This window comes from Balaenoptera acutorostrata, chromosome 20 (assembly GCF_949987535.1).
Source record: "Balaenoptera acutorostrata chromosome 20, mBalAcu1.1, whole genome shotgun sequence".
NCBI classification, from domain to species: Eukaryota; Metazoa; Chordata; class Mammalia; order Artiodactyla; family Balaenopteridae; genus Balaenoptera; species Balaenoptera acutorostrata.
Window position 1 is genome coordinate 45604620 of NC_080083.1, and position 15846 is coordinate 45620465.

At 41.7% G+C, this 15846-nt stretch overlaps 1 protein-coding gene across 1 annotated transcript in view; it reads left to right on the forward strand.

Moving 5' to 3' along the window:
• Window positions 1-5157: 5157 nt before the first annotated feature.
• NPEPPS (aminopeptidase puromycin sensitive) overlaps window positions 5158-15846 on the forward strand; it is a 105874-nt gene continuing 95185 nt past the window's right edge. Inside the window, exon 1 of the mRNA XM_057536032.1 lies at window positions 5158-5571. Coding sequence (XP_057392015.1) covers window positions 5314-5571 — 258 coding nt within the window. The 5' untranslated portion in view covers window positions 5158-5313. The remainder of the gene's footprint in view (window positions 5572-15846) is intronic.

Below are 15846 nucleotides of genomic sequence, written 5' to 3' on the forward strand. Positions count from 1 at the left end.
AAGAGAAATAAAACTCTTTCCGACTCTGAGGACCTTTCTTTGGCCATATTTGGAGGTATATAATATCATATTGCCACTCTCAAATAAATAAATAAATGAACACATACAGATATACACACACATACATATATCACCTGTTACATCAAATTTAGTTATTATCCATCAGTATAGTATACATTTTAAATAAAGCATATGGAATTAATCTACTCTCTTTCATGAAGAACACAGGATGGGTAGGCAACATTCCATCTACTCCCCACATTTCCAACGGTCATTCCAACAGCCATTTTAAGTTAGAGAAAAGAGAGAACCTGGGATCTCATGGCATCAGCTTCCTATGGATTACTCTCCAACTTTTTGTTTCCCTGGTTTTTGGAACCCCTTCACCATCTTCCACAGGTAAGACTCATGTTAGTGGAACCGGAGTTACATGCTTGAAACTGACATTGAAGGCTATAATTCTAAGTTGAGGCTAAATAGTAACAGTAATGCTTTGTTTGCATCTAATGTGGTGGGTTTTATAATGGCCTCCCAAACTCTTCCACCTGTTTCTCTTCCCCTTTCAATGTTCCATGGCCAGTGTGTCTTGCGCTTCTGCCTGAATATATTGGCTTCCTAACCTAATTCCTTTATATTCTCTTTGCTTTGAAACATCTCTTTCAATTTCTTACATTTGCTCTGTACAGTTGACCCTTGAACAGCATGGAGGTTAGGGGCACTGACCACTCCCTCCAGTCAAAAAAATCCATGTATAACTTTACAGTCAGTCTCTGCATCTGAGGATTCAATCAACCACAGATCATGTAGTCCTATAGTTTGTATTTTATTGAAAAAAACCCACGTATAAGTGGACTCGCGCAGTCCAAACCTGTGTTGTTCAAGGACCAACTGTATATCCTCTACTCCAACTTTTTATCTACAACTCGTGCTGTGAAGATCATTCTGATATTAAGCACATGATAGGACTTCCCTGGTGGCGCAGTGGTTAAGAATTTGCCTGCCAATGCAGGGGACACGGGTTCGATCCCTGGTCTGGGAAGATCCCACATGCCGCGGAGCAAATAAGCCTGTGCGCCACAACTACTGAGCCCGCGCACCACAACTGCTGAAGCCCACGCACCTAGAGCCCGTGCTCTGCAACAAGAGAAGCCACCGCAATAAGCCCGCACACCGCAATGAAGAGTAGCCCCCGCTCGCCAGAACTAGAGAAAGCCCGTGCACAGCAATGAAGACCCAACGCAGCAAAAACAAAAAACAAAAAAGAACATGACAGACTTTTTTTTTAAAGAAATTCCCAAGCCACAAGTAAAATGGTAATACTTTTCTTTGAGAAAAGTATGTATTATGCACTTATCTGCTTTACAAATGTGGAAACTGAAGCAGGGAAATTATAAGACTTGCTCTAGGTCATGTATAAAAATTGGGACTATGTCCTCAGACTCTCAGACTAGTGCTTTAAAACTAAAGACAAAAGGGACTAAGATCAAAATGAATTTGATTGGTTTTTTGCTTTCTCTTTATTGAAGGATACAACTTGCATAGGTTTTTTTTCATTTGCAGATTTTCAAGGGCTTTGTTAAACAGAGAAGTTAACAAAAAGAAATCTGTTAGAAGTACCGCTAATGGCCTTGAGATATTACTGACTTCCCTACTCTTTCTGAAGCCCCATTGGAGGGAAATTAATTTCCAAGAGCCTTAAACTTCATTTAAATTATGCCAAAGAAGACTGCCTGGAGCATATGTTAGATCCTTAGTCTTCTTAATGGGAACTATATGCTACCTTCCATTCCTCTATCCCAAGTAGGCCTGGGTTCAATCTTGACTTGCTGCATTGGAACCTCGTGGGTCATGGGACTAGGGATGTGGCCAAGTAAGATTCTCCTCATTACTGTTGCCATGAAGACTATGGCCCTCGTAGGTTTTTTGTTTTGTTTTTGTTTTTTAAATCATTTCTGTGATTTTATAAAAGAAGCTTGCTTCTAGCCTTAGGTTCACATAGGTTCTCTGTGGAGCACACAGCTTGTATACAAAGGAAAGGCTACAGACTGGGTAAAATACTCTCTCTTGGTCAGTTGGTTAGTTGGGTCAATAAAAATTGAGATGTACTTTGTGCAGGGCTCAGTACTGACAGTTACGAAAGAATAAGAAGTCAAGCTTTTGCTAATAGTATATCTTAAAAAGATATCCATATAAGACAAAAATACAATTACAGAAAAACAGAACAAGTACAAATAAGTCAGCAAAAGCCAGTACTTGAGAGCTGATGGGAAATGGGTTACAGTTGGGTGGAGTTAGTCAATGAGGACTTTCTGGAAGAGGTGAGTTTTGAAGGAAGGGAGGGGCATGGGTTTGCAAAGAAGGATGAGGAGGCCTTTCCAAGCAATAATGCATGAGAAACGGTAGAGAAGAGAGTGAGTAAGCTCTAAGGACCAAGTGGTAAACAGCTTAGCTTGCTAAGACTGGAGAATCTATGTTAAAGGGTAAGGAGAAACAAGTTGGAGAAAATGGTAAGGACAGTGCATGAAGAGCCTTAAATGGTTATATATCAAATTTGCTTTAACAGAAAAGAGGGAGCCTCAAAGGTTCTTGCATAATGAAAATAACTTTTTAAGAAGCTGAGGTACAGATGAATTAGAATAAAACAAAACTGGAGAAGTAGAAAATAGGGGAGATGCTGCAAAATTTTCCAGGAGAGAAAAAAAATGGCTGGGTCCTAATGCCAGCTCTGCCATTTATTAGCTATATGACCTTGGGCAAGTCACTAAATCTCTGTGTGCCTGTTTTCTCATCTGTAAAATGGGGATAATGGTGTCCACCTAACAGAATTGTTGAATGGATTAAATGAATTAATACATGAAAAGTGTTTAGTAAGCACTCAATACATTAGTATGCAATTATTAATTACATTATTAATATATTAGTATTATATTATTATTTTATGACCAAAAAGTGGTCATAGAAATGCATCCATGTAACAAAAGGCCCCATCTCACATCTTACTTTGAAATGATTGCAGCTTTTCAGTCTGTTCTAAAAGGTACGTAGGATTCAGAGGATAGGAGGGCAGGCCTAGTGTCCAAGACTGTGCTGATCAATATGATAGTCACTAGTCACATGGGGCTGTTGAAAACCCAAAATGTGCCTAGTCAAAATTGAAATGTGCTGTAAATTGAGATGTGCTGTAAATACACACTGGATTTCAAAGCCTTATTATAGAAAAAAAAATCATATACATTTATTTTTTTGGCCATGCAGCTTGCGGGAACTCAGTTCCCCCACCTGGGATTGAATCCAGGCTGTGGCAGTGAAAGCCCAGAATCCTAACCATTAGGCCACCAGGGAACTCCCTCATTAAAGCTTTTTTGTTGATTGCATGTTGAGATGATAATATTTTGGATATATTGGGTTAAATAAGATGTATCAGTTTCACCTTTTTCTCTTTTTTTTGAATTTAAAGTTACTTAGCTGGCTTGCATTTTATATATATATATATATATATATATATTTTTTTTTAAATAAATTTATTTTTGTCTGCATTGGGTCTTTGTTGCGGCGAGCAGGGGCTACTCTTTGTTGGGGTATGCGGGCTTCTCACTGCCGTGGCTTTTCTTGTTGTGGAACACGGGCTGTAGGTGGGTGGGCTCAGTAGTTGTGGTGCACGGGCTTAGGTGCTCCACGGCATGTGGGATTTTTCCAGACCAGGGATCGAACCTGTGTCCCCTGCACTGGTAGGCGGACTCCCAACCACTGCGCCACCAGGCAAGTCCCTTGCATTATATTTCTATTGAACAACGGTGGTCCAGTACAACGTTCAGCACTGAGTTTTAAAAATTAAACGGTTCTACATGAGAAGGTTCTATAAAGGAATATGGGGAATTATAGATAAAATCTCCTTGTCCTTGACACTTTAAAACATATATTTAAATATACACACATTTATATGTAATTAATATATATTTATATTAAAAATATATATACCTCAATTTGTGAGATACCTACAAAACTGAGAGAGCCACAGCTAATTTACCTTTAAAGAGGCCACAATTGGTAAAGGGTCTTTTATTTTATTATTATTATTTTTTTGGCCCCACCACGAGGCTTGCGTGATCTTAGTTCCCCAACCAGGGATCTAACCCAGGCCCTGGCAGTCAGAGCACAGAATCCTAACCACTGGACCGCCAGGGAATACTCAGGTCTTCTATTTTTTAAAAAAAAGCAGAAACAAAGATGAAAACAGAAAAAAGGTGAAACACATCTTACTTTTGAACATTAAATCATGAAAACAAAAATCTTCTAATTTCTGAAATCACACCCTCAAAGGTCCAAATCTTATTGGTTTAAGTAACCTGAATTACTAAAGGTTTTCTGACAAAATTTTTCATATCATCCCTTGAAGTTACTACTTAAAATAACAGGAATAATTATGGCCAAAGAGCCTCCTATCAGGGTTTTCTGCTGGTCTGGAGGTAAAAATCTAGTTTGCGGTTTTCCTCTGAATTGATATTTCAACATTTTGCCCTGACTGCACTGACCAACTACATAGGCTTCTATTTGCAAAGACAGCCCGGGGGTTAGCGGGGTGGGGGGAAAGAGAGGTGTGTGTGTGTGTGTGTGTGTGTGTGTGTGTGTGTGTGTGTGTGTGTGTGTGTGTGTGTGTGTGTGTGTGTGTGTGTGTGTGTGTGTGTGTGTGTGTGTGTGTGTTAGCGGGGTGGGGGGAAAGAGAGGGTGTGTGTGTGTGTTAGCGGGGTGGGGGGAAAGAGAGAGAGGTGTGTGTGTGTGTGTGTTAGCGGGGTGGGGGGAAAGAGAGAGAGGTGTGTGTGTGCGTGTAGGGGGTGGGGGGCCCTCATGCCTTTTCTGTGCTTCTCAAACCCTTCCGGGCTTCCTCCGGCTCGCAGGCGGCCTGCTCCCCGCAGCGGCGTAGACAGGTGCAGCGCCGGCAGCCGCCTCCCACCCCCAAGGCTCGTCGGCGACCCTACATCCCGCCAAGCTGGCCGCGCCCTCGCCGCTCCGCCCCCTACCCGGCGCGCGCGCGCACACCGGCGGAGGCGCGCCCGTCCGGCGGGGCCGCGCACGCAAACTGCTGCCGCCGCTGCCACCTCCTCCCTCCCTCCCTCCCTGCCTCCCTCCCTCCCTCCCTCCCTGCTGGCCCTCCTCCCCTTCCCTCCCCTCCGCCCCCTTCCCTGTAGGCAGCCGGCCCGGCAGCCCGCGCGTCCGCACTGCCTGCCTCCCGGCCCCTGGCGCTCGGGCTGGGTCTCTCCCCCGCCCCCAGGCTCCCCCGGTCGCTCTCCTCAGGCGGTCGCCGGCGCTCGGTGGATGTGGCTGGCAGCCGCCGCCCCCTCCCTCGCTCGCCGCCTGCTCTTCCTCGGCCCTCCGCCTCCTCCCCTCCTCCTTCTCCTCCTCAGCCGCTCCTCTCGCCGCCGCCGCCTCCACAGCCTGGGCCTCGCCGCGATGCCGGAGAAGAGGCCCTTCGAGCGGCTGCCTGCCGACGTCTGCCCCATCAATTACAGCCTTTGCCTCAAGCCCGACTTGCTGGACTTCACCTTCGAGGGCAAGCTGGAGGCCTCCGCCCAGGTACGGCGACCCTCGGGCGCCGGGGGCGAGCTGCCGGGCAAGCAGTTAGGCCGCGCCCACGGGCTGGGCTGGGGGCCCGGTCGGCCGGGCGAGCGGGCGCGCGGGCCTGGGCGCTGCGGACCTGGGGCTGGGGGGGGCCGACTCGGGGACGGGCGCGCCCCTCTGGGGCGGCCGCGGGGCGCCCGGGCGGCTGTGCTCTGCCCTGCCGGCCTGGGGCCCGGGCCGTGCTGCAGGGAGCGCCGCGGGAACCGGCCGGCCCGGCCCGTGTGCCCCTCGGGGCCAGCACACCTGTGTGGAGCCTCCCCCAGACCCCGGCCCTTCCGGGCTTGGTCGTGGTCTGGGAGAGGCTGGAGGTTGTTGGGGAGGCCAGAGGGGTCATCGGAGTCCATGCTCAACCTCCTGACTCAGTTCTTTTCTCTCGTTCTCCCTACGCCCCATGAGGACACATTGGAAGGGGCAGTCATCTGGGACTCCGGCTGCCTCGCGTTAGCCAGGAGGGGAGATTCTAGAAGGGGGAAGAGGGTGAGAAGGAGAATGTTAATCCCGGGCAGCCTTGCTGAGTTCTCCCCGCCTGCTCCGGCCCAGGGGCTGGGTTTCTAAGATGATCCGCCCCCTCCCCCTTCTCCTTTCCCTCAAGTGACAGTGCAGCATTGACTTTGTTCTCTCCTAACCTCTAGAGAAGCTGAAGGAGGACCCCCATCTCCTCTTTTCCTTCCATCTTCCTAGCTTTGCAGCCTTTAAAGCAGGTGGATTTATTGCTACAGCGATGGTTGCTTAGCAGTACCCTCCTCTGAAAGAAGCTATTAGTGTTAGCATACCGCCGGTGAAAATATTCCATTATTCTTCATTGCAGTTTTTGGTGAATCATGCTCCCCCCGCCCCTCCCCCCGCAGATTATCTAAAGTATTGTTTGATTTTGGAGATCATTAGTATTGATGCCCTACAAAGATCCAGAACAATAGACATTTGTGATACCATGTTATATGATGTGTTATGTGAAGTCTGTAATGAAAAATGGGAACTGTTTAGTAGTTACCTTTAAAAAGAATGATGGTAAATATATTTTGTTTCATTTCTTTTCCTACTGCAGTCAGGGGGAAAAAAATCAGTAGGCCTCAACCTTAAAGAATAGGGTGTATGTAGCAGCGAAATGAAAGAAATGTAGACTAGCCTAGCGTTCGAATGAATTGAAAGTTGGCAGTTGTTTTTGAAAGCCGAGTATTCAGATTGAAAATATGTCTAAAAGTGTAGAATTAAAAAGTATACTGTCAGATTTGGAGTGCTTGTATGAAAGCATGAGGGCTCTGTTGTCTGGCTGCATCAAAAGGCAAAACTTACCCCTGTGGAAGTCAGGTGATTTAAAAATTTTCCATTAAGAATATGAATCAGAATGAGTGCATCTTGGGTCTAAATTAGGATTTGAGAGGGTTATTTGGGAGACTGTTTATTTAAGCCAAGTGACTAGAGTGTTTGATATATATTGGCTGTGGGCAGATGGGAGGGATTGTAAACAGTAGTGTGTCTTGTGACTTGGCAGACCTGCGGGAAGAAGGACCTAGCAATGAATGAGTTTGCATTATGTGAAAAGACTAACATTAAAAAAAAATCATTTGTTTATTTACCCCAATAGTTGGTGTACCCCATAATGCATTCATAATTTTGAGAGGTATACATATTTAGGGAAAAGTTTCAGAAAAAATATTATCAATAATAAAGATTTTCAAATGATTATTTTATTGGGAAATGACAGTTTTATTTGTGTTAGGGTATAACAACAAGCAGTGACATGCTTCTCCTTACCCCTTTTCTGCTTGCTTTAGGAAAGAAATGAGAAATAGGTGGTGGACTGGTTTGGGCCACTGAAGGAGCATGTGGTAATGTACTAGGTATTAGCAGGGACTCCTTAATTTGATACAAGGAAATAAGTGAATCTTTTTTTTTTTTTTTTTGTAACATTAAGTTTTCAGAGCTTTTCAGAAAATTTTTTTCAGGCAAGGTGGCAACACAAATGAAAGATGGCATGATAGAGAATTCTAACAGGTTTTATTAAAGGATGATTGGACTTTTTAATTGTGTGCTTTGCCACCTTTGGAAGTGTAAAGAGGAGTTAACATTAGTAAAAAGTTAACATTAGTAGTAAAAAGCATATATTGATGTTTTTGAAATCCATAGATTGGAGCAGTAAGTTTAACTTGTGGCATTAGGTGGTATCTGATTATGGAAATATAAAAATGTGGACAAAATTATATCTCTAGAAGCCTAGATTGATAATCGGTATTGTGTCAGTTCCCTAACAGTTTGGAATTACATTGCACAAAGTATGCAAGTTGCTTGGTTGCTTTAGTTGCAAAATTTTATGATAAGCTCAGAGTATTTGTACAGGTTACATATTAGAAACTTAGTGGATTTTTAACCTGGTCTGGGGTGTGGACTCCTGGGGAAGATGAAAATTAGTCAATGTGCAGTGATTTAAAAGTAGTTGTCTTTTACGTAAGTGAGTGTGGTCTAATTCAGCAGGTTTTGAAAATGTGTTATCATGGGCCTAGAAAAATGGGACATTCCCTTTCCTCTCCTTTTACATTAGGATATTTGAGAGGAACAGACTTCGTAGCTATTTAAAATTCTGACTCTCTTGCTTTGTGGATAATTAATTTAAAAATAGATTACAAGTTTATGTGAGTGGCTACAGTTCCTGGTTATGAGTGTATAGTGGTTTATACAGTAATTCTCTTATGGAAATATTTCACCTGTGCCAGAGAAATTAACTTTATCCTTCAAGGCCAGAAGTCAGGATATACTAAACAATCCCTGGCCTCCGCCAACAAAATATTCATGATGGTGATGACTAAATTGGCACATAGAGGAGAGTTACAGATACAGGAGATTGTTTGGCAGGCTAAAACTTGGCACCTAAATGGATGTTATTGTCACCCTGTGTTATGGAATTTTCTGCCCAAATTTTGCAGATATTCCATGCAGTCATTTTAGTGGTTTTTTATTACTTAAAACAGATAAAGTTAATTAATTTGTACAGCATTGTGCTAGATCACTAAATGGTCTTAAATTAAATTTGAAAGATTGGTCATAAGGAATTGAATTTGTTCAGATTTTCTATTCTGTTTCTTGAAATGTATCAATGAGGAAACACCTGAGTATAAGAAACTTTTGTATGGTAAGTTTTATCCAGTATCATCTGGCAATGAATTTTGCAGTGAATTTTCCAGATAAATGAAGCTTACCCTTTGAGGCACTCAGACTTTAAAAAATATGTAAATATTTTGATGGAAATGTTTATCTTTTTAAGCTCCATAATTCCTCATAATCTAGGTTTCTTTCTTTTTTTCTTTCTTTTTTTTTTTTTTTTAAGAATTTCACTTTTTTATCTATTTATTTATTTATTTTTGGCTGTGTTGGGTCTTCGTTTCTGTGCGAGGGCTTTCTCTAGTCGCGGCAAGCGGGGGCCACTTTTCATCGCGGTGCGCGGGCCTCTCTTGTTGCGGAGCACAGGCTCCAGATGCGCAGACTCAGTAGTTGTGGCACACGGGCTTAGTTGCTCCGCGGCATGTGGGATGTTCCCAGACCAGGGCTCGAACCCGTGTCCCCTTGCATTGGCAGGCAGATTCTCAACCGCTGCGCCACCAGGGAAGCCCCTTTTCTACTTTTTCTAAACACTGGACAGCCTTCTAACATGTCATTGATACTTATAACCATAGATTACCCAAAACTGTGTACTATAATTTATTAGTTTCATATCTTTAAAGTTTTTTTGTTTGTTTTCCTTACTCTCAGGTTATTATTTGCTGCTTATTGTGCCTTGTTGCTCCCTATTGTGCAATTTCTTCCCTCTTCTATTTTACTGAACTTGATCTGAAGAGGTCTAAGTAACCAAGTAAACAAGCTTGTTTGAGCTTAAACTTTTTTTCTAAGTGAGGGTTTGATGGATTCTCTTCTGAGTGAAGGGTATGAGCTTTATTGTATGGACTTTGTATCATCTATTCTGGCTTCCATAAAGGCTTTTTTTTTTTTTTTTTTAAACTTCCTGGTTCTTGATAATTGATATTGTCCAATACAACAATACAACCTGGATAAATGCAGTCTTGAGTAGTAAATTATCTATGAAACTTCTCTGAACTTTGCTACATAAATGAGCCTGTTCTTACTGTAAAGTAAATCTTATTCTAATCTGTATTTGAGTCAGTGGCAAAGGACTGAGTCTTCAGATAGCTGTTTTGTTGTTAATTGAGATTAGTTCTCTAGATCTTGGAGATTCCATTTTGAACACCATACAAGTATGTAGTTCTCAGTTTATTTGGCCACTTGCAATCACTTTAAAATTTTATTTTAAATTAGGAAACACTTTAAATACAGAGAAGTAACCACCACCCAGATTTAGCAGATATTAATGTTTTGCCCCATTTGTTTTAGCATGTACATGATGTTTTTTGGAAAATAAAATGTCACAGATACCACTAAAGTTCATTTCCATCTCTTCTCACCCTCACCCTGAGAGTTAAATTCTCTTTTTTGGTAGGTATTATTCCTATGTATAGTTTTAAAGTTTTAGGGTGTACAAAAGTAGCTACAAACAATAAATAGTAATGTTCTGTATGTTGATGTGTTATGTTTGACTTTCTGCAGCTTGCTGTTTTTAATGTCTCTTTTGTTAGAAAACTCAGCTCAATTTGTGTTTAGTAATTATTTGATCCTTATTGTCTTTAGAAATTATAGCCCTGTTCCACAAAGGCAATGATTATTACAACATTTTAATAATGAAATCGCTTTTTAGGCAAAGTGACTCAGGCTTCAGACTGACTGGTATTTGGAATTATCACACTGGAGATTTCCTTTTACTAAAATCTCAGGATTTTAGCAATCAGAAAAAAACCCTTTTGAGTCTTTCTAGTACATGTAAGGTGTGTTCCTGAGTGATTGTAGTAAAGACTTACTCAGGAAAAAAATTGTCTCAGATTGCCGCCTTCCTAGCTCTTAGGAAACTTCCATTGTAAAATTGTTACCAGTGGTCAAGCTGTCTCTTCAGTAGAACCATTACTTAGCATTTGGTTCAGTTGAAGTACAGTCTGTATGGGACTCCAAGAAGACTTAACTAACCCTGGGTTTGAATCAAAGAAAGGATACGCTAACGTTCCATTCATTAATAGCACCAACTGGAAAAGTTGAAAATAAGCTTGTTATCAACACAATTTATATGCCAGTTTTAACATTCTGCTTCTATTTTAAGTTTGGAAAGTGAAGACTTTTTTTTTTAAAGGATTTTTTTAAAAAATTTATTTATTTATTTATTTATATTTTATTTTTGGCTGTGTTGGGCCTTCGTTGCTGCGTGTGGGCTTTCTCTAGTTGTGGTGAGCGGGGGCTACTCTTCGTGGCGGTGCGCGGGCTTCTCATTGCGGTGGCTTCTCTTGTTGCAGAGCATGGGCTCTAGGTGCGTGGGCTTCAGTAGTTGCGGCGTGTGGGCTCAGTAGTTGTGGCTTGCGGGCTCCAGAGCACAGGCTCAGTAGTTGTGGCACACAGGCTTAGTTGCTCCGCGGCATGTGGGATCTTTCCGGACCAGGGCTCGAACCCGTGTCCTCTGCATTGGCAGGCGGATTCTTAACCACTGTGCCACCAGGGAAGTCCAGTGAAGATGATAATGCTGAAATTCCTTTGATTTATTGCCTGCTTTTTTTTTAATTAAAGTATAGTCGACTTACATTATTACCTGTATTTTTGACAGTGGAACATACAGGTAGTATTCAATAACATGATGATGTTAGTGTGTAAGAAATCTTATTGAATCATTAGGTCAGTGCTCTTGTTGGGAAAGCATCAAAAAGATCAGTGTGGTTGGTTGAGTACTTAAGCATACGCTTAAGTCCACACGGATGTTTTAAATTACATTCCTTGGTTGGTACATAGAGTATGCTGATATCCAATATAAGATATAATATGTGCTATATAATACAGCACATAGTTCTTAAATTTTATAGCATTTTGATTAGGTACTTTATAGACTGTTAGGTGCACATTTAGTCTTGGTCTCTGTGCATGTGGTTTTTTTTTTTAATTAATTTAATTTATTTATTTATTTTTGGCTGTGTTGGGTCTTCGTTGCTGCGCGCCGGCTTTCTCTAGTTGCGTCCAGCGGGGGGCTACTCTTCATTGAGGTGTGCAGGCTTCTCATTGCGGTGGCTTCTCTTGTTGAGGAGCATGGGCTCTAGGCACGCGGACTTCAGTAGTTGTGGCATGTGGGCTCAGTAGTTGTGGCTTGCGGCTCTAGAGTGCAGGCTCAGCAGTGGTGGTGCACAGGCTTAGTTGCTCCGCGGCATGTGGGATCTTCCCGGACCAGGGATCGAACCCGTGTCCCCTGCGTTGGCAGGTGGATTCTTAACCACTGTGCCACCAGGGAAGCCCTCTGTGCATGTGTCTTAATAATGTCATCTATTAAGTGATTACTATGTATCAGGCACTAAATGGTAAAAACCCTTTCTTTGGATTATCCTGTTGTTTAAAATGCATCTCTGGGGCTTCCCTGGTGGTCCAGTGGTTAAGACTCTATGCTTCCACTGCAGGGGGCACAGGTTTGATCCCTGGTCGGGGAAGTTCTGCATGCCGCGAGGTGCGGCCAAAAAAAAAAAAAAAAATCTCTAATATGAGACAATATACTGTCTGTTTTTTGTTTTTTGTTTTTTTAATTTTTTTTTTTAATGCTATTCTTGTCTGCTTACATTCTTTTTATTTATGTATGTATGTATGTATGTATGGCTTTGTTGGGTCTTCGTTTCTGTGCGAGGGCTTTCTCTAGTTGTGGCAAGCGGGGGCCACTCTTCATCGCGGTGCGGGGGCCACTCTTCATCGCGGTGCGCGGGCCTCTCACTATCTCGGCCTCTCGTTGCCGAGCACAGGCTCCAGACGCGCAGGCTCAGTAATTGTGGCTCACGGGCCGAGTTGCTCCACGGCATGTGGGATCTTCCCAGACCAGGGCTCGAACCCGTGTCCCCTACATTGGCAGGCAGATTCTCAACCACTGCGCCACCAGGGAAGCCCCATGTCTGTTTTTTAAAGTTTGAGTGGAGTTCTATTATTAAGATAAGTATTTTTGTTCCTTTAATTCTCCCCTTCCACCCTTCCAGAAATGGCAATACCCTGAAAAAAAGAATTAATTGCTGTTCAATAAGCAGGTTAATTCATTAGTATAAACAGGTGGGTTTTCCCTAAACCCAGGAAGAATTGGAATGTGCTTGTAACTAGATGTTGTGCCCTGTACCTTTCCAAAGTTAACAAACACTTTCCCTCAAAATGGTACAATAGTAGTGAGATAAATGTCATTTGGCATATGTAGTGTAGTACAGGTATCTTGACATGGTAGATTAACTGCTTGGCTACCATTAAATTCATTGTAGATGTTGATGGATGAAAATAGGATTGCCTAGGTAAAGATTAAGACATGTAACTAGGGACTTCCCTGGTGGTCCAGTGGTTAAGACTCCATGTTCCCAATGCAGGGGTCCTGGGTTCGATCCCTGGTCAGGGAACTAGATCCCGTGTGCCACAACTAAGACCCGGCGCAGCCAAATAAATAAATAAATATTAAAAAGAAAAAACAACAAACATGTAACTAAGCCACTGTTATTAATAATTTTGTTGGCATAAACATCAAACTCTGGAAGGTTTTTATTCATTTTACCCTTTGGAGCACACCCCAGTGCTTCATTTCTGTGTTTCTGAAAATTTTTTTAAAAGTCAGTTTGTGAATAGGCAAAGCATTGTTTTTTTCTTTTTGTTCAAACATAGTGCTGTAAACAGCCAGTTGGGATGTAAAAGTTTTACTGCTGTTTAGGTATGTTCTGGTGAAGTAAACAGTGTGAAGGAATATTACCACTTACAAAAAAACCCAAAAAAACCAAAAACCAAAAATACTGTTCACTAAATGGCATTTTTGTTTAGAAACAGGAAGATTTATGAGAAGAATTTTTTTTTTTTTAAAATAAGCCAGAATAGTTTCACTTTATGTGTTAGAGATTTTGACAGTCTGTTACAGGTTTAAGAACATACTATCTGTAACTTAGGTCAGGTAATTTTAGTTTAATGTTAATCATGTTTATGTATTGGTTATTAATAAAATAATTACTCTTAGGTATAGCTTTTTCATACAGATTTTATATTACTCTGTGTCCTTACCTAGTTCTGTGGTCTGTTCAGTGACACTCAAGGCACTGTTGGGTTTTGTTTGGTCTATACAGTGTTTTAGAAAATTTTGAATTAGTTGTCATCAATTAGAAATTGGGAGATTGCACATGAAATCTGAATTTGTGGCTTTTTTAAATTGGAAGATCTGTCAACACTGAGTCTGTTTTTTATTGTATATAGCAATAATTGGTTAGCTCCAAGAAATGTCTACTTCCCCCTTCCTTTACACATAGCTTTCCTTTATGCATAGCCTTCACCTGGCCTACTGTACTCATCTGTTTCGTTGGCCTCTGTAGGCATTTGTGATTTAAGACATCTATATTTTTGTTATTTTAGACTTAGACCATTCAAATGTCTGAAAATGAATTTGAGATTTTGTGTAATGCAACAGTTATAGAAAAACAAGGTTACAACCAAGTGGAAAATGAGCAAGGGTTATGAATGAGCAAGTAGGAGAGGAAAAACTTAAGGGTCAAAAAAGAAAGAAAGAGAGGGAGGGAGGGAAGCAGGGGTGGGGAGGCAGAGGAAGAGAGACAGAGAAAGAAAGAAAGAAAGAAAGAAAAGAGGTAACTAATATTACTAGTAATCAGAGAAATTCTAATTAAAACAATAATGGAATACCATTTTTTAAAATAAATTGACTTATTATTTATTTTTGGCTGCATTGGGTCTTTGTTGCTGTGCGCAGGCTTTCTCTAGTTGTGGCAAGCGGGGGCTACTCTTCGTTGCTGTGCGCGGGCTTCTCATTGCGGTGGCTTCTCTTGTTGCAGAGCACAGCTCTAGGGCGCTCGGTCTTCAGTAGTTGTGGCACACGGTCTTAGTTGCTCCATGGCATGTGGGATCTTCCTGGACCAGGGGTTGAACCTGTGTCCCCTGCATTGGCAGGCGGATTCTTAACCACTGCGCCACCACGGAAGTCCCTGGTATACCATTTTTTTTTTTTTTTTTAATTTTTATTTATTTATTTATTTATTTATTTATTTATTTATTTATTTATTTATGGCTGTGTTGGGTCTTCGTTTCTGTGCGAGGGCTTTCTCTAGTTGTGGCAAGTGGGGACCACTCTTCATCGCGGTGCGCGGGCCTCTCACTATCGCAGGCTCTCCTGTTGCGGAGCACAGGCTGCAGACGCGCAGGCTCAGCAGTTGTGGCTCACGGGCCCAGCCGCTCCGCGGCATGTGGGATCTTCCCAGACCAGGGCTCGAACCCGTGTCCCCTGCATTGGCAGGCAGATTCTCAACCACTGCGCCACCAGGGAAGCCCCGGTATACCATTTAATACCCACTAGATTGTCGAAAAATTTTTAAGTTTTTTGGAGGTTGCTGAAACTGGGATTTCTTTATTCTTTGCTTATCGGAGCGTGCATTGAAACTACTCTGGAGGATAATTTTAGCAATTCTTGGTAAAGAAAATGGGTGCACAAGAAAACATGGGCCAAGATGTTTATTATAGTACTCTTTTACATAACAAAAAAGTGGAAATAACTTAACTTCCTTCAGGAAGGAAAGGATAAATAACTGTGGTTTATTTATAGAATGGAATACTACTATGCAGAAGTAAAATTAATGAGTTAGGTTTACATCTATCAGCATTTACCTATCTCAGAAACAATGTTAAATGAAAAAAACAGGTTGCAAAAGGTTATACACACTTTTGATACCATTTGTGTAAGATTAAAAACATTGCTGATCTTTATATATGTAACAAAAGTACTAAACATACATGAGAAAGATACACATTAGCCTTAGGATAGTGGTTATCTCTAGGGAATGAGGAAGAGAGGAAGGGGCTTTCATTATATCTGTATTTTATTTTTTGGATCTAAATCAAGTAAGACAAAGTCTTAAAAGTTTATTTAATCTTGGTGGTGAGTCATTAGTGTCTGTTATATTCAAAATGTTTCTTTGGGAAAACAATTTAGAGAGTGTTTTATGAAGTTCTGACATAGTTTATGATACCAGATTTCTTCCTGTATCCTTACAAAAAGAGGGGACCCTCATGATGGTTTTGATGTGCAGGTTGAAACACATGATTAATTGCAACATATAAGAAATGTTTCCTAATTAAAATTTTTTTGAAATTAAAAAA